The 20,245-nt window shown below is 61.6% G+C and overlaps 1 protein-coding gene across 5 annotated transcripts in view; it reads left to right on the top strand.

Moving 5' to 3' along the window:
- Positions 1-2,403: 2,403 nt before the first annotated feature.
- PEMT (phosphatidylethanolamine N-methyltransferase) overlaps positions 2,404-20,245 on the top strand; it is a 47,769-nt gene continuing 29,927 nt past the window's right edge. For all 5 annotated transcript variants that reach the window (XM_079726406.1, XM_079726403.1, XM_079726407.1 and 2 more), the window contains exons 1-2: positions 2,404-2,594; positions 11,015-11,122. In XM_079726406.1, the coding sequence (XP_079582532.1) occupies positions 2,436-2,594; positions 11,015-11,122 (267 nt within the window). In that variant the 5' untranslated portion in view covers positions 2,404-2,435. The remainder of the gene's footprint in view (positions 2,595-11,014; positions 11,123-20,245) is intronic.

Genomic DNA, 20,245 nt, shown 5'->3' with positions numbered 1-20,245 from the left:
CCTGCGGTGCACGCCACCACCCCAGCCTCCCCCTGCTCCCCACCCCTCAGGGGACGCTGCCCAGCCTGCCTCCTCACCCTCATCCTCCCGGGGACTCGCAGGCCTCCTAGCTAGTACCCGGCTCCCCTGGGCCCCCGTCATGGGCAGTCCTAAACCGCAGCGTGTTCATGCGTGTCAGGAGTACGATCTTAGGCAAGTCTTGACTGTATGGAAAGGAGGGAGACAGGCATCTGTTGAGAACCTACTGTGTGCCGGGCATTTTCTGCACATTGTTACCGCTAGTCCTAACCACAGCCTCACTCGGGAGATACTATCGTACCTATTTTATGAACAGAAAATAGACTCAGAGTAGGGGAAGGTTTAGGTTTTAGCCAAGGCCACTCAATAAGCAAATGTTAATTTTAGTAATAAAAGGTGTTTTTTGGTGATTGCTGGGAGCCAGGCAGTCAGATCCAGGGCCACTGGGGGAGGGAGGACGGCAAAGAAATGGCTGTTAGCTTTGATCCTCTCCCAGCAAAGGTCAAACTCCTGGCCAGAGAGGTCATCTGGAGATGTTTGTCCTGGAGCTGACTGGGAGACACTCATGATAAATGGCTCCCGTATCTGTAGAGCTATCAAGGGGCAAAGAGAGATAACCCTGAGTGTAGAAAGGGGCTGTTTGTTAAAGCTCCAGCAAGAGGGACTTTGGGTCGGTATCTGGAACAAACATCCTGTCCAACAGAGGAGCATGCTGCCTCAGAAGTGACTTCTCTGTTTGCCAGGGATGCCGGAAAAGGCATAGTCCCCCGAGAGAGGTCGGCCTGGGGACTCCCCTGCAAGCTCTCACCTGGGAGTTTTCAAAGGGCCAGGCAAGGCTTCTGCCCCCAGATATCTTCAGCAGGAGGTTTTTGATCTGAACAGTCCCGATCGATCACACTGGAAGCTGAGTTTGGCTTCTGCACGTCTGGGTGTGTTCCTTTCATGGAGCCAGAGTGGTGGGGGCGGGTTAGGGGTGGAGGAGTGGATTCCTCTAGTTGCATCAGCTATGGTGTGACCTCTGACATTTACCTTTCTTTGTTCCCAGATAAACCAAACACACAAAAACTAATTTTCCTGGCTTAATAAAAGGATGGGGGGTGGGGGGGAGGAGAGTGGCCTGGTAGGTGGGGAGAAAACTAGGGCTTGGGTGAAACAGACTGTAGTGGGGGGGAGTGCTCCCTGGGGGCCCTCCCCCTTGGCGGGCTCCCCAGAATTGGCTCTGGTTCCAGAAGGCCCTGCCTGGACACCCTGACGGGGTGGTCAGTGGGCAAACCAGCCCTGCAGCACCTGCTGTGCACCCAGCCCATTCGTGGCCAGTGGTTCTCAAGCACTTCCCACGGGTCAGGTCCTGTGCAGTGGGTTTTACCAGCAGGTATTTCCCTTTTACTTTAGAGAAAACGAAAGTTGCCTGCAACCACAGAGCTAGTGCATGCACCAAGGCCAGCATCCTTCCTGTCTCTTGGTGGGCCTGCCCCATCCTAGGGATGCTGTGGAGGTCAGCACAGGGGTGGGCACACGGTGGCAACTCACAGATGCTCTGGGCTGGTAGGTCCTGAGGGCCAAGGGGGAGAGAAGTGGGCCGGAATCAGGAAGCAGAGGGACTGCCAGGGCTCCCAGGTATGTGACACCTAGCTACCAAAGGGGCTCTCTTGGGACCCAACCAGCTAAAATCCCACCTACTTTTCTAAACCCCTTCCCTCCCGCTGTCTCCCCTCCACCACCACTCCAGCCTTTTCCGGATTACTGAGGACCCCTCTGGTCTCCCGGCACCTGCACAGGTGGTCCCTCTTCCCACCCCCGCAATTTGCATGTCTGCCACCTTCTCCTGCGCACAGGCCTCCCTCGGGCCCTTCCCTGAGCATTCCAGGGCAGTGTCCCCCGTTTTGCCATGCCAGCCCGCATCAAGCTATAACCCTTTATTGTGCTGCTCGGCTCTCATCTCCCAGGGGACAGTGAGGGCAGCCCCGGTGAGTGCTCGAGGGCCAGTGGAGGAGGGGTCGCAACCGGGTCGGGGGGCGGGAGCTGCGGGGTGTGCCCGCCCCCCGCCACAGGCAGCCTTAGGAGGGGCGGGGGGCCGAGCCGGCCAAAGTCCAGGTCCGCGGGGCTGCGCAGCGCGCTACTTAAACCTACAACCCGCCGCAGCCGGCTAAGGACAGGGACACCAGGTCGGTTGGCGGACCGAGTGGGGAGCCGGGGGCCGGGGGCCGGCGGGCGGGGGCCCAGCAGCCGCGTGGCCTACTCGGGCCTGGCAGGCGCCGCAACGGGCGGCCCTGGGACTTGTAGTTCTCGGCTCCGCGAGAGGCCGGTGCGAGCCCGGGAGCGCGGCGCTGCGCGGGGACGGGGACTACATTTCCCAGAAGGCCGGGGAAGCGCGGTCACCGGGAAAGCGCCGCGTCCGGCGGCGCTTCCCGGGCGCGATGGGGCCGGTCCTGGTGGTTGGGGGCTGCCGCGAGGCCCGCGCTTGGTCCCTGCAAGGCGGCCCGCGGCCGATGGGTCCGGGCCGGGCGGGGCCCATGCGCAGCTCAGTGGCGGCGCCCGACTGCTGCGGGGGCCTTGGCAACCTGGACTTCAGGAAGGTACCGACCGCGCCGGCAGCCGGGCCAGGAGGGGGGCGTCGCTAGGGCTGCTGGGTCCGCGGCGGGCGCTGCCACCGCCTACTCCCGGGGGCGGTGCCGCCGTTTACCAGGCAACGGGGGCGGGGCGGGGCCGCGGGTGTGTGTGTGTGTGAGTGCGAGTGCGCGTGTCCGCACCTGTATCCGCGCGTGGGAGCGCGTACACGTGTGCACCTACGGGATCGCTAGGCTCCGGGGAGGAGGCGCCCCGGGGAGGCGGCGCCCCGAGCTGAGGTCGGAGGACAGGCCTCCTCCCGGGTGGACGGGCGGGGAGTTCGCGGCCTGCGGAGCCCAGCGCGGGCCGGGCCGGGATGGGCCAGGCCGGCCCTGGTTCTGAAGACCAGCCGGGCCCCTGGCCCCGGCCCTTAGAGTCTCCTCTGAGACAAGACATTAACCTTTTCGGCGTCAGCCACTCCCCGTGGAGCCCCCGAGAGGTCCCTGCCCGAGGCCGCCTTTTGTGGTCCATTCATTGGTACAGCCGGTACCGATTGAGAGCAGGTGTCCACTGAAGAAAAACGCACAACCTAATGGTTGCGAGTTGTGTTCTATTGGGGGCCTTACTGAGGACTCTAGCCCAGGAAAGAGCCTCTCAGTGGCTCTGAGGGGGAGCCAGGATATATAGGAGTTTTTGCTGGAAAAAAAACCACATCGAACATCAAAAGATTACTGCTAATCACAAAAAAAACAGACATCTTGTACATGATTTTAGCACTTTTCTATTTGTGGGAAGATGCTAGAGTCTGGGCTCCTTGAAATTATTCCTCAGATCTGCATCTTAACTGCCTGGGGCCTGTCTCCTGTTTTTCTCCATCCTGAATCCCCCTCAGGGTGCACTGTGGGGTTGGCAGCAGCAGCCGATGGCTTGATGGGGGGCGACTTCCCTTGTTTACCGGAATGGCAGGCGACATTCTTTGTCGGCTCTCACTGACCTTTCACTCCACTGAGGCTGGAAACTGAAAATTCTCTGCCGGAGATAAAACTGGTCAATGTTTTAGAAACTGGCTTGTGGGGAGGTGGGTTGAGATCCTGAGATAGCCGGTCCCTATCTGAGGAGGTGACCTCTGATCTGAGCCCTGAGCGATATGCCCTGGGGGGTGGGGCCCCAGGTGCTCTGGTCGGGGGCTGGCAGAGCCAAGGCCTTGAGGAGGAGTATTTGTTCAAGAACAAAGAGAAGCCTAGCCAAAGGGGACCCTCCGCATTGCCTGGCTTGGGGTGGATGCTTCATGGATGAGAACTACGGGGGAAGGATGGGGCACCATTAACTGGAGGTGGGGAAGCCTTCGGGGCTTCTGGTGGAAATCAAGGGGGCAGTGGGCCCCGCTGCAGGGTTAGGGTCCTGCCCTCAGGTCTGAGCAAGGCCTGTGTTCTAGACCTAGCAGCGGGGGAGGGGGAGATTTCCTGGGTGTGTGGGGGAAGGTCTTTTCTGCTCTTCTTCCCTTCCCTGTGGGGCTGTGCAGTTGGAGTGATCTGGGAACCTTTCAGGGGACAGGTCAGGGTGACCCTCGTTGGCTAACATTCCGTTTTTTCCACTGCAGCCCTTATTGGTACAGTTAAGCTTCCTGTTGCCAACAACGTTGAACGTTGTGTATTTGTCCTACTTGGCAGCCCTCCTCCCTCCTCAGTGAAAACCTCTGGTTTTGAGAGATGTCATCCTCGGGATGGTTTCTCTGCAGCCGGGCGTCTGAGCTGCATGATGGTAGCGGGTTGGCCCCGCGCCGTCCCTTGGCAGTAATATGTCACGCTGAGAATCTAAACTCCTCTAGTAGCCACAGTTGAAAAAGTAAGAAATCGGTGAATCACTTTTGACAATATATTTGACCCAATATGTAAAATATGTCATTTCATCGCGTGGCACCGCACGTCCTCAGCAGCCACACGTGTGCTGATGCACAACCATGGGCACGGTGCCCTTGACCACTAGCTCCTGGGCCTGCTCCAGCTGGTGTGGAATCTGGGCTTTGTTTTGAGCTTAGAAAGTCCCCCCTTGGGCTGAGGCGCGGACCCGCTGCAGCCTCGTCGACCAAGGCTCTCCCTGCCCTGGACTCAGCCAGGCTCCTCAGCTGGGCAGCTGAGTGAAGCCTGCTGGCTGGTGGGTGATGGAGCCGGACTGAAGGGCTCCAGTGGGGCCTCGGGGTGCTGGCTTCTTTGGGAGCACAGGCTGCCAGGGCACAGTCGGGGGGCCCCTTTCATGCCCGTTTCCAGATGGTTCTTCAGCCCTTGTGAGCGATAGGTGGTGTAGGTGTCAAGAGGGGCCCTTCAGTTACCTGCTCTGTAAAATGGGACCTTTGTCAGCTGTAAAGTGCAGCCCACCTGAGGGTGGGTGCTCTTCAGAAGGCAAGGCCCCTGTGTTCAGGCAGCATCGAGACCATGCTGGGCGACAGGCCCCTTGGGTTGCACAGTCCCTGTTTGTGACTCATCTGTGACCATTTGGGAGGCAAATCCCAGGGGCAGGTAGGAGCTGCCTTCCAGGGAGAGATGTTTGCCTGCTACACAGAGTTGTTTTTCAAACTCTTTTGGCGTTATCACATTAGTTAGAATAAACAGCAGGCCATTTCTCTGGACGACTTACTGTGTGAAGTTGTCAAGGACATAATTTTTGTCTTCAGTGTTTTTGGGTCAGAGTCCAGACCTTGGGCAAGCCACGTAAACGGGCAGAACCTCGGTCTCTTCTGCCTCTGTTGAGATGATCGTGGGGCTTTACTCATCCGTCTATCAGTATGGATGTTCTTTTCTTTTTTTAAAAAAATATTTATGTGTTTTGGCTGCATTGGGTCTTAGTTGTGGCACGCGGGATCTTCGTTGAGGTATGTGGGATCTTTTATTGTGGCACATGGGCTTCTCTCTAGTAGTGGCGTGAGGGCTTCTCTCTCTAATAGTGGTGTGTGGGCTCCAGAGTGCATGGGCTCTGTAGTTTGCGGCATGTGGACTCTCTAGTTGAGGCATGCAAGCTCAGTAATTGTTGCGTGGGCTTTAGTTGCCCCGCAGCATGTGGGATCTTGGCTCCCTGGCCAGGGATCGAACCTGCATCCCCTGCATTGGAAGGCGGATTCTTTACCACTGGACCACCAGGGAAGTCCCTATTTGTGTTCTTTATTTTATTTTAATTTTTATTGTATTGTATTGTATTTATTTATTTATTTTGGCTGCATTGGGTCTTCGTTGCTGCGCGTGGGCTTTCTCTAGTTGCGGCGAGCGGGGGGGGCTACTCTTCGTTGCAGTGCGCGGGCTTCTCATGGTGGTGGCTTCTCTTGTTGCAGAGCATGGGCTCTAGGCGCACGGGCTTCAGTAGTTGTGGCTCGCAGGCTCAGTAGTTGCGGCTCACGGGCTCTAGAGTTCAGGCTCGGTAGTTGTGGCGCACGGGCTTAGTTGCTCCGCGGCATGTGGGATCTTCCCAGACCAGGGCTCGAACCCGTGTCCCCTGCATTGGCAGGCGGATTCTTAAGCACTGCACCACCAGGGAAGCCCCCTACTTGTGGTCTTTAACAAGGATCTTTCTGGTATTGATTTCTAGTTTGATTCTGTTATGGTTCAAGAACATACATACTTTTACTTTTTCTTTCTTTTTCTTTTGTGTGCACTTGAGAGGGATGTGCCTCCTGCTGTTATGGGGGGCTGGTGCTCAGGCCCACCTTGTCCTCACCGATTTTCTGCCTACCTGTTTTGGCTTCATGTGTTAGTCTCAGTTTTTTAGTCTGAAAAATGGGCATGTCTCACAGGGTTGTGGGCAGACTCAGTCACAGAGTAATAAGTGAGCTTCCTGTGTCATCTCACTTAATCCTCCTGATGGTCCCAGGAAGGAGGTGCCACCCCCGTCAAAGTTTGCCCAGGTTCCCACAGGGCATCGGGCCCTGTCTCAGGACAGGCTCTGCCGCCTCTGCAAAGCCCTGGCCCAGGGCTCGGTCAGCTGGCTTCCTGTCACCACTGCCTTGGACACAGAATGCGTCCTTAGGTAAATAGACTTAGGCACCAGCGTAGCAGGGCCTGTCCGGGGCCCCTGAGGGCGAATGTAGAGAGAGGTCTGCGGCTTATGGCCCCCGCAGAGGAGAGGAGGCCCCAGACCCACTCCTAGGAAGGGCCCACCTTGCCCCATGGACGCGGGGCCCCACGGGCCCTCAGAGCCTCGCTGCACATGGCCCAGGACAGGCTCGTTGGAGGAAGAGTGTGAATAAACAGCTTCCTGGAAGGAGTCATGGATTCGGGACACTGGGGCAGCCGCTGGCTGCTGTCTGTATCGTAGGAAAGCAGACCCTTCAGGTGGTCTCCAGGGCAGGCTCGCCCCCCATCCCAGCGTGTGGACCGCACCCCTCGCTGGCTGTTCCTTAGGAAGGGAGCATTCCCCGAGGGCCCCTCCAGAGTGCATCTGTCTGTAGCGCTGCCATCAGGCGCACAGGGAGGGGCCCTACAAGCACCCTCTGCCCCTTGTACCTTGGCACCTGTTTTCCCCTCTCATCCCCCTGGGCGGAGGTGGGTCACAGAGCTTCCTGTGGTCCCTCCCGGAGGGTGAGGGGGAGCCCCCAGCCCAGCCTGGATTATCCGCTGCCCAGAGTCCTTCTTCTGCGCCTGGTGCCTCTGCCATGAGGTTGCGGCCGCCTTAGTATAAAGCTTCTTTGTGGCCGCTCCTTCTTGTGTGTGCGCCAGGCTCGGGGCTTGCGGCAGAAGTTTCCCGGTAAACGTCTCCTGAATCACCGAGAAGGCCCGAGACGGAGGGTCCAGCTGGAGGCCTGCCCCGCTGCCCCCACCCTGCCCCCTTCCCTCGGCAGTGAGCGGTACGTGGGTCCCACCTGTGGTTGATGTAACTTTGATTCCCTGGGCCCCTGCTGTTTGTCTGGATGTCACAATGTGACCCTGGGTGCCGTTGACCCTCGCATGGTGAGCGGCATGGGCACGGTGAGCGGAATGGGCTGTAGCCGCTGAGCCCCTCGCGGGAGCGCTGCCCGGGCAGCTGTAGGTAGCCCATCTCCTCTCTGTTCCAGCGCCGGGACTCCGCGCCCGTGACCTTGGAGCCAGAGGGGCTCCGTTGTTAGGGTTACTGGGAGCAGAAGGCCAGGACTTCGCTGCTTTAATCAGGTTGGGCAGAGGGTGGGTGGGCCGTGGTGGGCCCCTCCCCTTAGTCGAGGTGGCCCACAGGGGTACAGGGTGACGGGGCGGGGGTCTGGGACCCTCCTGCTCTGCTCTTGCCTGACCCGGGAGGGCACCCTTTCCAGCGGGTTTTGGGGGTGACAGCAACCAGGACGGGACCTGCAGGCCTCTGGAGCGGGAAGCCAGGAGGGGGCCCTCTGCTGCCACCTGACTTGTCCGTCATTCTTTCCTGCTCGGCGGGCCCTTCTCGGGGCAACGCAAATGCCCCCTCAAGGTGACCGGATACTTCCTGGATGAGAGGTTGACCGAGGGCCCTGGGACCTGGGCGGGGGCCGAGGTTCCAGGTTTTTTTTAATTTTTATTTTATTTTATTTATTTATTTATTTATTTATTCATTCATTTATTTATGGCTGTGTTGGCTCTTCGTTTCTGTGTGAGGGCTTTCTCTAGTTGCGGCAAGTGGGGGCCACTCCTCATCGCGGTGCACGGGCCTCTCACTATCGCGGCCTCTCGTTGCGGAGCACAGGCTCCAGACGCGCAGGCTCAGTATTTGTGGCTCACGGGGCTAGTTGCTCCGCGGCACGTGGGATCTTCCCAGACCAGGGCTCGAACCCCTGTCCCCTGCATTGGCAGGCAGATTCTCAACCACTGCGCCACCAGGGAAGCCGGAGGTTCCAGTTTTAACTAGTTCAGCCCTAACAGGGAGCCCCGGCCGGATGTCTGCTGCTGGCCACCTCAGCTAGTGTCACTGCTTAACCGCTCTGCCTCAGTTTCCCCTCCGCCACTGCTCTCCTGAAGGCGAGGAAGCAGTCTCTCTCCCGCTCACCTGCACGGCCTCCTTGGGAGTATTCGGGACTTATCCTCACTCCAGCGCCTGAACCCGGAACCTGGAATCTGGAATCCGGAAGCGCTGCCCTGGCCTGGCCTCTGGGAGCCTCTGGCTTGATTCTCTCTGAGCTGGCACGACAGCGGTGCTCGTCTTGCTGGGTGGTGGCCCAAGGTGAGGTGTGAGAACTTATATAGGTGCGCACTGGTCTTGTTGCAGGGGCTTAGCTCGCAGACCCCCAGGGTGGAGCCTCCCAGGTGAATGACGAGGAGTGGAATTCTTAAAAATACCTGGAGCTTTTCCCCCTGGGCCCTTTGGGGAAAGAGGGGGCAGTTCTCAGTTCCCCTGCTGACTTTCTTTCCTGAGGTGTAATTCACGTGCTGAAATCGCACCCAGATGGAGAATTCTCATGTGTCCCCGCCACCCAGGCTCCATCACCCCGGAAGACCCCCGCACCCTCCCAGGCCGTGCCTCGCCTTGCTCCCCAGGCAGCCACTGGGCCGTCTGCCGGCTTCCTCCTGCTCACCGTCCAGGGCCTGGGTGAACAGGAGACCCTGGTCGTCATCTGCACCTGCTCCCCACGTGGGCGGGCCTCACTCTTGACCCTTGACCCTCTCTCCTCTTGGCCCTGCCAGCCCAGGGTCACCCGTGGGGCAGGAGGCACAGCATGAGGGCACGTGGGTTTTGCCTGGGACTGTGGGATTTCCCACCCTTGCAGAGGTGACTGGCCCCCCCCAGCAGCTCCTGGCTCGCTTTGTGAGTGGCGGGGCCTGGAGGATCTGACCCACCAGCAACCTCAGTGAGCTTCTGCGTAAAATACGTAAAATGTCAGGATGGTGACGTTTAGCTCCTAGGGTTGGTGGGACGATTGCAGGAGAGAATTTTACTTCTCTCTGCTGAGTGGAACTAGGCTGCGGCCACCTGTGGGCCCTGGCATTTGCGGGCATTGGCTTCCCCGTGGACACGCTTGCCACTCTGGAGGCAGGAGGATTCTTTGGTTCAGAGGAATGGCATCCTCGGACAGAACTCCTCAAAAGGGAGTCTGGCTGACAATGACACCCTTGTCTGCAGAAATGCCATATCAACTCCCGTGGGAGTTGTTGCTGTCATAAGAGTTAGCAAGTGGTGAGAAGCATGTTTTGTGTGCGGCCCTAAGCTGGATGTGGTGATTCAGTGGGCAGGCCGGGGCTGGGGGCCGTTGGCAGGAAGCGTGGTTTATACACCCGGCTGCCCTCCAGCTCTGCACCCTGGGCACGGCTGGCCCGCCTGGAGTGGATTCCACCCCCGCCACCCACCCAAGCCGAGGCTTGTGACTTACCTTCCAGTTGAGACTTATTGTTATTCTGAATTGCGTGTGGAGAGCTGCCATGAAGTTCTAAAAAGAAAAAGAAAAATACAAAGAGTAATGCAGGAACTCAGTGAACACTGACCACGCAGGACATCAGCAGTGTCTCACGGTTTTTAAAGGGAGAACTCAGCATTGGAGGCATCCAGCTGTTTCCTCCTCTTGTCCCTAGAGGCAGGGTCTTAGTTCTGTCCCCGGGGACATCTGGGCCACGTCTGGGGGCGTTTTCGGTTGTCACAGCTGGGGAGGGCGGCCGGCGTGGAGTGAGTGGGGGCCACAAAGAGTGACTGGCCAGAGGGTCGACAGCGACAGCACGGAGGTGGGGAGACCCGCCCTGGTCACAGGGGGCAATGAATCTGGGGCTCAAAGCTGGCCCTCTCCACATACGGGAGGGGCACTCAGCGCTGTGTGGTGGGTGCAGGGTGCTCTGGGCTTCTGCAGCATCCTTGTCCGTTTGACATGTGTTTGAGAACATGGCAGGTTGACACAGACCTGGTCGGTTTCAGTTCCCTGGTTTAGCTGCTTTGGGGATGGCGCATCTGGTTTACCCGAGCCCCCGGCATGCACACCTGTTCCATGCGCGCTGACAGGAACAGCTGTGCGCGTGTGTGTGAGCTCTCGGGGCAGGTGCCCAGGGTTGGGAGCCCCCATGCTCAGGAGCGCCGGTCCAGTGGCTGGGAAGAGGACACTGCTGCTCTTTTCATCTGCATTTTCCTGGTTCTCGGAGGCTGAGCATCTTCACATGGATGTCGGCCCCGGGGCCTCTGAACACCTCTGTTGGGTCCTGGTCACCCTGGTGATGCAGACACGGGTCCCGGCGGGGTCACTGCCCCGCCAGCGTGCTGGACACTCATCTTCAGAGCCGCTGGTTTCCTCTCTGTGCTTCCGCCGCTGGCCCAGCCACTCTCCAACAGGCACGACACGGCCGGTTGGGTTTCGGCTTTTATCTTCCGTTTTATGAGATTACACTGCAGTAACCTTTGCTGGACTTGGACGTGCCCAAGCCTCCTGACCTGTTCCTGGAGGGTAACTTTGTTTCCAAGTTCTGGGGCTTGTCACTCGCCCCCGTGTCTGTCCAGGTGGGGCGGGGCAGGGCAGGCAGGTCTCCCGCTGACGCCGGCTCTGTCCCTGCAGGCAGACCTCTGCGTTATGACCTGGCTGCTGGGCTACGTGGACCCCTCAGAACCCCACTTTGTGGCTGCAGTCCTCACCATCGCTTTCAATCCACTCTTCTGGAATGTGGTAAGTGCCCCAGGACAGGCTGTGCAGAGGGGCAGATGGACGGACCGGTGGCTCTTCCCTCTGCTCGTCTGTCTCTGGCCAGCGTGGGAGCATCCTCCTGCTTCCCCGTCGAGGTCGGCACCCAGGGAGGACGTGGACCGGGGAAGCCCCTCACGGTGGGGTCCCACGACATCTTGGCCTCAGCGGACAGCGGGTCTCAGCGGGGCTTTGCTCCCCTCCTGCCACACATTCAGGGCAGCCGCCTTCTTAGGACCCCCCGCAGGTGTGCTCCATAAACATCATCACTTTTCCTAATCGAGGCTTCCTGCAGAGTGGTCTGCAGCCCTCGGGCTGAGGGATGCTGGGGGCAGGGAGGAGCTGACAGCAAGTGAAATGGGAGGCAGGTCTGCGCCCAGGTCTTCTGTGGGTGCAGGGCCACGCGGAGGCTGGGGGCCTGGGGGGCTGGCCGGGTGGGAGGTAGGTGGGGAGTGGGCTCTGAGCAGTCCCTCCTGCCAGCCCTTCTCGGAGACATGCCTCCCCTGTCAGGATGTGGGGGAAGCCCTTGGGGTTTCTGGTCTGCTGTCCAGCATCTCTGGTGGGCTGGAAGGGGCGGTAGGCGTGCTCCCCGGGCCGCCCCCCGAGGCGTCCACCGATGCAGAGCCGTGGACGTCCTGTGCTCACCTCGAGGGCGGCCTCCTGAACGAGCCTGGGCTTGGCGTCAGCACACGCCGTTCTGAGCTGTCTTCATCTCAGGTGGCCGCTCGGTCCCCGGGGCGGAACAGACGTGTTTGCATCTGGTTGACGAGTTAGGTGTTTTCTTCATCTGGGGAGAGTGGGGTGGGGGCAGGCTGTTCATCTCAAAGAGGCTGCGGTCAACACGCCGTCCCTCCCGACAGACAGACTGGTCTCCTTTCCAGGATGGACACACGGCCTTTTTCATACGCCCCCCTGGTTTCCTGTGCCGCTGTAACAAATGACCACAGACTGGGTACTTTAGAACAGCAGGAATATATTTTCCCCTGGCTCTGGGGGCCAGAAACCTGAAACCAGTACTGGTCAAGATCCAGGAGTGGGCAGCTCCAGGGGAGGGTCCCCTCCAGGAGACCCAGCTCCAGTCCTCAAGGCCAGCATCTTCCCCCCACCTGCCTCCCTCCTATAAGGAAACAGGTGGGGGACAGCAGTCAGAGCCCCGCCGACCCAGGACAGCTCCCATCTCAAGACCCTGAACACAAGCTAAGCCCCCTCTTTGCTGAGCAGGCAACCTCCACCAGTTCTGAGGTCAGGACGTGGACATCACTTAAGCCTGATTCTCAGCTGCCACACCCTTTACCCTTCATTGTCTGGTGCTGTGGGAGGGGAAGGTGCACTGGGTGGGACGTGGGGAGGGTGGGGGGAGAGCAGAATCACCGTGGGGCGAGGGCGGGCCACCCCAGCTCTGGCTGGGGCCTGTGTCAGGTCAGGGCCACTTAGGCGGGAGGGACCAAAGCTCCCCGGGAGGCCTGAAGATGTTTCCCCACAAAGCAAGCTCCAGTCCCCCGCCCCCCAGAGCTCCTCTGTCCCCTCAGGCCCCCTCCCGCCCTGAGGCCGCGCGGCCTCTCACCTCGCTGTGGGTCTGTATGCTTTAGCTTCCTGCATAACACACCTGTCACCTAGTGAGTGAACTGGTCTCGAGTCCTGTGAGCCAGGTAGAGAGTGTTGGAACTGAGCTGAATTGTAGCACACCCGGCTGCTGTCAGCATTGTTCGGACGTGTGGGGAAGACCCTCCCATGGAAACTGGTGCAGAATGGGGGGGAGGCGAGGGCTGTGGGGAGCTCAGACCTGCCCCAGAGCCTCCAGGTGGAGCCAGGTTTGGGGAGTGGCTGCCCGGGGCTGGGCCACCTCCTGCTCCCTGGGCCGCAGCTCTTGGGGCATCTCTGGACGCGCTGCGCTGCCTGCCCACCTGGCGCCAGCACCCCTGTTGCTGTGCCCGCAGAGGGCCTCCCGCCCTCTCTCGTGGGGTGTCCCTGGCCCCGTCTCTGCCATGACCTCCTCTTCCTCTGCTTGTCATCTGTTCACTCACCCCACAAGTGCTCTTGGGGGGCCCGCCGTTGGGGTGCTGAGTGGCCCGCGGGGGCGGGGGGATGAGCCCGCGAGGTGCACGGATGGGTTAATGTTGGGAAGAATGGGTGCTGCAGAGGGACCAGCTGGGGCGTTTCCTTTGTCACCTGTGTCTCTGTCTGGCCCAGAATCTCCTCAGTGCCAGGACCTCGCGTCCAGGTGCTCGGCCGCGCCTGGGCACGTCCAGACCCCGCAGAGAGCTCGCTCTTTGGCCCTGGCCCACACCTCCCCGACATGCTCCCTTCCCCACCTGCAGGAGAAGGCTGCCCTGTGCCAGGGCCTGGACCAGCCTTCCCTCCTTGCTCGTGGTTGCCCACCCCCCGCCCCCGGTCCCCCTGCTCAGCGTGGCCCCACCAGCCGGCTCCTCTCCACCTTCTGCTCGTGCTCTCACCCCGCAAACACAGGGCCAGGGATTGCCCCGCACCCCGCCTTCTAGGACTAAGTGTGAGCAGGATGGCTGACCCGCTTTATCCCTGGATGTCCCGAGTGCCCAGAGCCCTTTGTCCTGGTTGGTCACCTGGTCTGCAGGGAGATGCACCTCCCCAGAAAGGGGGGCGCTCCCCATGCGCCTTGGGGGGCCCTGGCACAGGGGCGTTCTGCCGGCTGAGTCCTGGCAGCCGTGGGCTCTTGAGGGAGCGGGGGTGGGGGGGGTGGGGGTGGGGGGGCCGCAGGACAGTAGGTGGCGCTGTGGGCAAGGCCAGGGCGAGGGTGTCCCCGCAACCTTGTGTGCGTTTGCTGCGTGGCTTTGGTGTCCGCCTCGGTGTCAGCCACTGTGGGGTGGGCTCGGCTGCCCTGGGGACCCCCACAGGGGCCAGGAAGCTGATGCTGCAGATACTGAAGCAAGGACAGAGGCTGGGGTCCCAGCCCGTGTTCACGCCCGCTCTGGGTCTTGGTTTCTCCATCTGTGAATGGAGGCCCATCGGGCTCTGAAACACCGCAGCCACTCAGCTTACCTTGCCCCCCTGGGGTGACCCCGCGCAGGCCCCTTGGGAGAGGGCGGCCTGCCTTCCTGGAGCTGGCAGCGAGGTAAGACTGGGCATCAGACCTGCAATCGAAACATCGGAGTTGGTTACAAGGAAGCTGGCGTCTGGAGCTTGTCCAGGAGACAGGGCGAGGGGTTGTGCGGCTCCTTGGCTTGGGGGCTGTGAGGGGATGACCCGGAGGCTGGGCTGTTGGAGGAGCTGGGATGCGGTGTGGGTGGGGAAGTGGACGGGCCGGCCGGTCCCCTGCAGGAGGGTCCTGAGTGCTGGCCTGCAACCTGGTTGTGTGCTGGAGCCAGTGGCGAGGGGCGTGTGCCTGCGTGAGTGCGGGAGGGTTGGGCCGGGCGTGGACAGGCTGTGTGACACCCTTGCTCCCATCTGGCTCAGAAGTCCGGCTCCGAGGGCACAGCCCTGGCTCTGTGCTGAGTTTCTAGGCTAGGCGTGTCCTGCATTTGCAGGGATGCTGAGTGGGGCTTCCTGGTAGGGCCTGTGGCCCATCAAGGGCTTTGCTCTGAGGAGAGCCGGCTGGCTGGCCGGGCCTCACTGAGACCTCAGCTCTGGGAGCACAGGGCTCTGGCCAGCCGGCCGCCATCCCTTCCGACCGATGTCGCCCAGGACGCCGTGGAGCGGCACCTCCCCTGTCCGCCCGAGCTGTGCTCAGAGCTGGATTCCTGCAGAGCTGATGGGTGTCTGGCCTTGGCTGTGCAGTGGGGACAGTCAGCCCCTTGTCACCAGGACCTATGCTCGCTCCTCTGGCCGCAACGTCAGCTCGAGCGCAGGATGTCCTGTGGCGTGTGCGTGGGTGTGCTTTTCGGGGAGTAGGTGTGTGTCCTCTAGTGCAGGCGGCCCTGCCCGCCCCTCGGCCCCATCCCTCTGAAGGGGGAGCCGTGCCAGGCAGCAGTGTCGTCTGTGGGCAACGGGCTGCAGCTGGATACTTTAGGTATCCGAGGAGCGTGGCGGTAAAGTGTACGTGGTGGCTGGAACGCGGCCAGCTTGCCTTCTGCCGGGACTGCGCGGAGGCCGAGGGAGTGAGGAGGGAGGCTCTCCCACCCAGAGCCCCGGTGAGACCCTACCTGAGCTGGGCTTCCTCTCCTTCCCGGATCCTGACGCTCCAGGGATGCGGCCTGAGTTTTCTCACGAGTCCTGCTGGGGGCCGTGTGGGTAGAGGACGCGCCTCTCCTGCGATGCTTCACTTGGACACGACCCGGCCTCTGCAGCAGCAGCTTGGGTGGGACAAGGTGGCTGCAGTGGCGGGAGGGCTCCTGGTGGGTCGTCTCTCGGGCCCCTCCTGCACGGAGGGGCGGTTTGATGACCTGGCCTCCCCTTGGTGTTCCCAGCAGATCAACCCTCCTGCTTTGACCTTTCTGTAGACCCCGCAGCCTTCAGGGCCCGTCCACATCTCCGTAGGGTGTCTGCTGTGACCTTCCCCGGAGCTCTGGTGTCTACCCTCTGCCATCAGCAAGCGTGGTCTCCTTGTGGCCCCCGTGCCTTTGCACAGCCTGCTCCCTCCTAGAAGGGCTCCGCCACACCAACCTGCCTCCTGTTTCCCTCCCAGGCCTTCACTGGCCTTCCTTGAGCCGTGGCCCCGAGCAGACATGGCCCGGCTCCCTTCCAGCCTCCCTGACCCGCAGATCTGTGGTCGCTGTTCCTCGCGAGTTTACGTTTCACCTCCTACCTTAGACCGAGGGCTCCTGCCTTGGAGTTAAGGGCAGGCCCAGTGTGATCGCAGGTGAGCCCAGAGTGGCCTGGGGTGCCGTGGGCCAGGCGGTTTCTCCACTTGGTAGAGGGGTGCTAGGTCCTCTCGCTGGCCGCACGGTGCCCACCTGGCTGTGTCTTTGGCTTTACCCCATTCCCTGGTCTTCCTCTGAGGCCAGCTGACATTCCGGGGAAAATGTCCAAGGCTTGGGTTTTTGTCTCATTTTACTGCTGACTTGTTCTGACCTGGGCCTCAGCTGCCTCATCTTAGTTCTGGAGGAGTGGCCTTTGCCCAGCTTTTCTCAAGGGGGGCTGCCAGGCTGTGGGGGGAGGGCAATGGGTGTGAAAGGGTCTGGAAGCACCCGGGCATACTTGGCCCAGAGGAGAAGCGGCCGTGGGAGCCGCCTGGGTGCAGGCACGGCCGTGGGAGCCGCCTGGGTGCAGGCACGTCCCAGGTGCAGACACGTCCCAGGTGCAGGCGCGTCCTGGGTGCAGGCGCGTCCCGGGTGCAGGCGTGTCCAGAAGGGCTCTTGCATCCACCCAAACTCCCAGAGCTGCTGCCTGAGCTGAAGGCCAAGTGCTCTCACTTGACCCAGAGTCTTATGCCCAGAAAAGCTCCATGGCCTAGGGATACATCTTGGAGAGTGTTTTGTAGCTGGTGACCCTTTCCTCACCTCCAGGAATCAGGAATTGGCCTGGGAGAGGCTCTGAGATGCAGGGGCGATGGGTGTGCTTGTCGCTGGCCGACGCCAGGCCACGTAGCGCCTGGAGGTGCCTGGGCTCCCCGTGGTGTCCGGCCGCTGCCCGCTGTGGGGCCCGGGGAGCCCCGTTCCTGCCACCTTTCCTCTGATCCCGCCTCCTGGTCCCCTGCCCTGGCACCCTGAGCCTCAGGAGGGCTAGGATGTGAGGTGGTCAAGTGCCGGCCCAAAGACCCTGGCGATGGATGCCCACGGCGCCTCAGGGAAGGCCCCTGGCCTTGCCGTGTTGCCGGATCTGAGATTCTTGCCGTTCCTCCAAAGAGGCATCAGCCTGGAGTGTGGGCTCCGGGGAGGCAGAGATCACGAGCGTCGGGGGGCTGGAACACAGGGGTCCTGGGCAGAGAGGGACAGAGAACCAGGCCACCTGATGCAGCAGGGAATCAGGAGAGGGCGGGGTGGAGCCTGCACAGCTTCCCCGACGATACTTCACGGATCCGGTGCCTACTGTCTGAGGCTCTGGCCAGCCTCAGAGGGCAGGCCCTGTCCTCGGGTACCAGGCTCTGCAGGGAGCGAGGGTCGCCCCGCCTGTACACACCTCTGCTGCCTTTCGCTCTGTCCAGCCGCCCCTGCTGCAGAGGGTCCCAGGTGGCCCAGGGGCTGGTGGCTGTGCATTGAGGGCCACTGCAGCTCAACATCGGACTGACCCCAACTGGCCACCAGACGGCGCACAAGGGATGCGAGGTCCTCCTGTCTTCCAGGGCTGTGCTCGTGGGCAGAGGGGACCACAGTGAGGATGGTGAGGGCCCCTCAGCCCCATGGCTGGACAGGGTTACCCTTCTTCAGGGTCATTCTGCGGCTTAGGTAGGAAAATAGCCTGGGAAGCATACACTTTCCACAGGTGTGTATACAGGGGCCTGCTCCTGGCACATAACGGGTACCTGTTCTTTGCCTGGCGCCCCACCTGTCCGCCCATAGGGCTCCAGGTGAATAACGGGTGGGAAGGGGGTTCTGTGAATTACAGTAAGAAGAGTCCAGCCCTTGTCCTGCAGGTCACGAGCGAGGTGGCTGGGCGTGGGCAGCCTGCGAGGGTCAGTCAGCTGTTGGGCGTGGTGCCTTGCTCTGTGTCTCCCCACCAGCCCTGGGGAGGGGAGGGGACCAAGGGATTGCACCGCAGTGACGGGGGCAGGACAGCCCTGGGGCTGGGGGCTCTGGGGGTGGGACGCACTTGGTGATGGCCGTCCTGGGAGTGAGAATTACTGTCACCACCCCCCAATGGATTTGACCTGCAGACCCGGGGTGGGGGAGGGTCAACCCCAGGTTTTTCAGAAGCAGCAGCTGAGGACCAGAGAGGTGGCTTGACCTGCCCAGGTCACACAGCTGTAAGAGCAAGAGTTGGGCCTGGAAGCTGGGGCTTCCCCTCCTGTGTATCATGCCCGCCCCCGTCCCACCCCCCGGAGGGCCTCCCTGGTGCAGACACAGCCCTATGTGTCGGCCTGGCCTGGCCCAGATTGGGCAGGACCTGGGGCCCCTGATGGCCGAAGAGGCCCTCACGGCACCTGCTGGGGGTCCAGCCTGCAGCCCCGCCCCCTGCAGCCTGAGGTGCACGAGCATGCCCCGTGCCGGCTTCCTGGCTGGTTTGCACCCCGCCCCACCTGTGTCAGTGTTATGACGGCACATGGACTTTCTGTGGGCAAGGCCGCATGTGGGGCGGCCACGAGGGGCAGCCACCTGGAAGGGGCGGCTGCACGTCCTCGGGCCCGTCCTTGGCCTGCTCGGCCCTAGGAGCCCAGTGCAGCCGTGCCCCCCGCCCGCCCCTGAGTCCTCCCTGCCCGTCTTGCCGGCCTGGGGAGGGGCGTGGGCCTCTGAGCACACCAGCCTGTCCTGCTACTGTTGCCTCCTGGCCAGGACCTGGGCAGGATTTTTCGCTTTTCTGAGCCTTGGTTTTCTCATCTGTAAAACAGGCACAGTCATCAGGGCCTCGAGGTTTGGATAGAACCTCGCTTGGAGCTGGCCGGCAGCTGCCCCCCCTCCTTCCTCTCCGGCCACCTGGTGCCCTCTGTCCGCCTCGCCCTGGCCGTTCCTCGTGGCTGGGCTGCCTGGGCAGTGATGCCGTCTTGCAGTGACAGGGCTGCACTTGCCGTACCTGCCAGGACAGGTACTCGACGTTAGCCATGCCCAGGTGCTGCATCAGCGCCTCTGAGCCCGTGGCAGGTGGCCCGAAAGCAGGGTGGGGAGTATGTAAGTATCGGCCCCATCGACCGTCAGGCTGCCCGCTAAAGGATAGAGGTCAGATCTCATACCTCGGCTGGTGGCGGAGGTGAAGGGAGCCGATCCCCTAATGCTGTCTCCTTGTCCTGACGGCCAAATACCTGCACAAACTGCTTCCCGAGAAACAGACAAGGGGAGAGGAAGGGGTGTGGTTGAAGGCACCGGGGTTGCTTGGCTGGCAGGACCGTGGTCCTCCCGGAGGTGGCCACACGGATGCCATGAGCAGGGGCAGGGCCCTTCCTGGGAGCGCTGTGGGCTTAACGGGTGCAAATTCGGGTCCCTCTGAAACAAACCCTGATGGCGTGGGAAGGCGTTCTGGCGTGGGGGCGGTCCTCAGCCTCCTCAGGAAACAGGAGTTGTCGCAGGGACCTTCACGGGCGAGGAAGGGAAAAGGGCAGGTCGCCCAGATGGCGACCCTGTGGCCAGGTGACAGGTGGAGGACACTGGCCGGGTCTCCCCGTCTGGGGGCAGTTGGAGCCCTGACCCTGGTTCTCTGGCCCAAGTCTGAGTGTGGCCTGCACAGAGGGTCTCAGCACTCGGTCCTGAGGACACGGCGGGGATGGTGGGGACCTCATAGCCTTTCTAACCCCGCCGCCTGCCAGGCGCCTTCAGGCCTGAATTTGTGGAAGCGGTGAGCGGCCGGGGGCGGGGGGGGCGACGGGTGGCTGGAACCCTGCGGGCCGTGGTGCACAGGCAGGCAGCCCTCCAGCAGGCGGGGCTGGAACAGCGTGTTGAGAAGACACTGTTCCCCGACACGGATTTGACACCTTCCCGGGTCAGTGCTGAACCCCACCCCCCCAACAGGGAGCTTGGAAATTCAGCTGTGAGATCCAGTGGCCTAATTTTAGACCTTGGGTGTGCATGTCAAAACAGCAGGGTAATTAAAGAGAGGGGGAGAACGAGGACAGCCCGGCTTCAACCCTTAACTCTGAAGCCAGCACGTTCCCTGGGGGAGCATCACCTGCCACCTGACAGGGCTGCCCGTGGCCTCGGGGGGCGGATAGGAGCAGAGCTTCTCTCTTGGGGGCCCCCCCGCCCCGGGCGGAGCTGAGCGGAGATGCGGGGCAGGCCAGCAGGTGGGCTGAGGCCTCCACGCTGGAGAACAAGTCACGGGGCGGAAGAGGTGCGTTTGTCCAGCACCTTGTGGGAGGAACGTGCTTTGGGCAGTAAACCTGCTGGTGCTCAGGGAAGCTTTCAGCTCACACAGGCCCCCGGCCTGCTCAGGGCTCAGACGGCTCGTTGGCCCCGGGGCCGGGGGGCGGGCCCTGGGTTGTCCAGTGGTTCTGACCCCTCGCCGGCTGTCACATCCCCTGCCCACATCTCCCTCCTGACCTGCCACTTACCTGCTGTTTGGGGCTTGTTAGAATCGTGCGTGAAGTGAGAGCATGTCCCCCTGAGGCGGGAG

This window comes from Hyperoodon ampullatus, assembly GCF_949752795.1.
Source record: "Hyperoodon ampullatus genome assembly, chromosome: 19".
NCBI lineage: Eukaryota > Metazoa > Chordata > Mammalia > Artiodactyla > Ziphiidae > Hyperoodon > Hyperoodon ampullatus.
The sequence above is the reverse complement of the archived record's forward strand: the minus strand, read 5'-3'. Positions and strand labels throughout refer to the sequence as shown.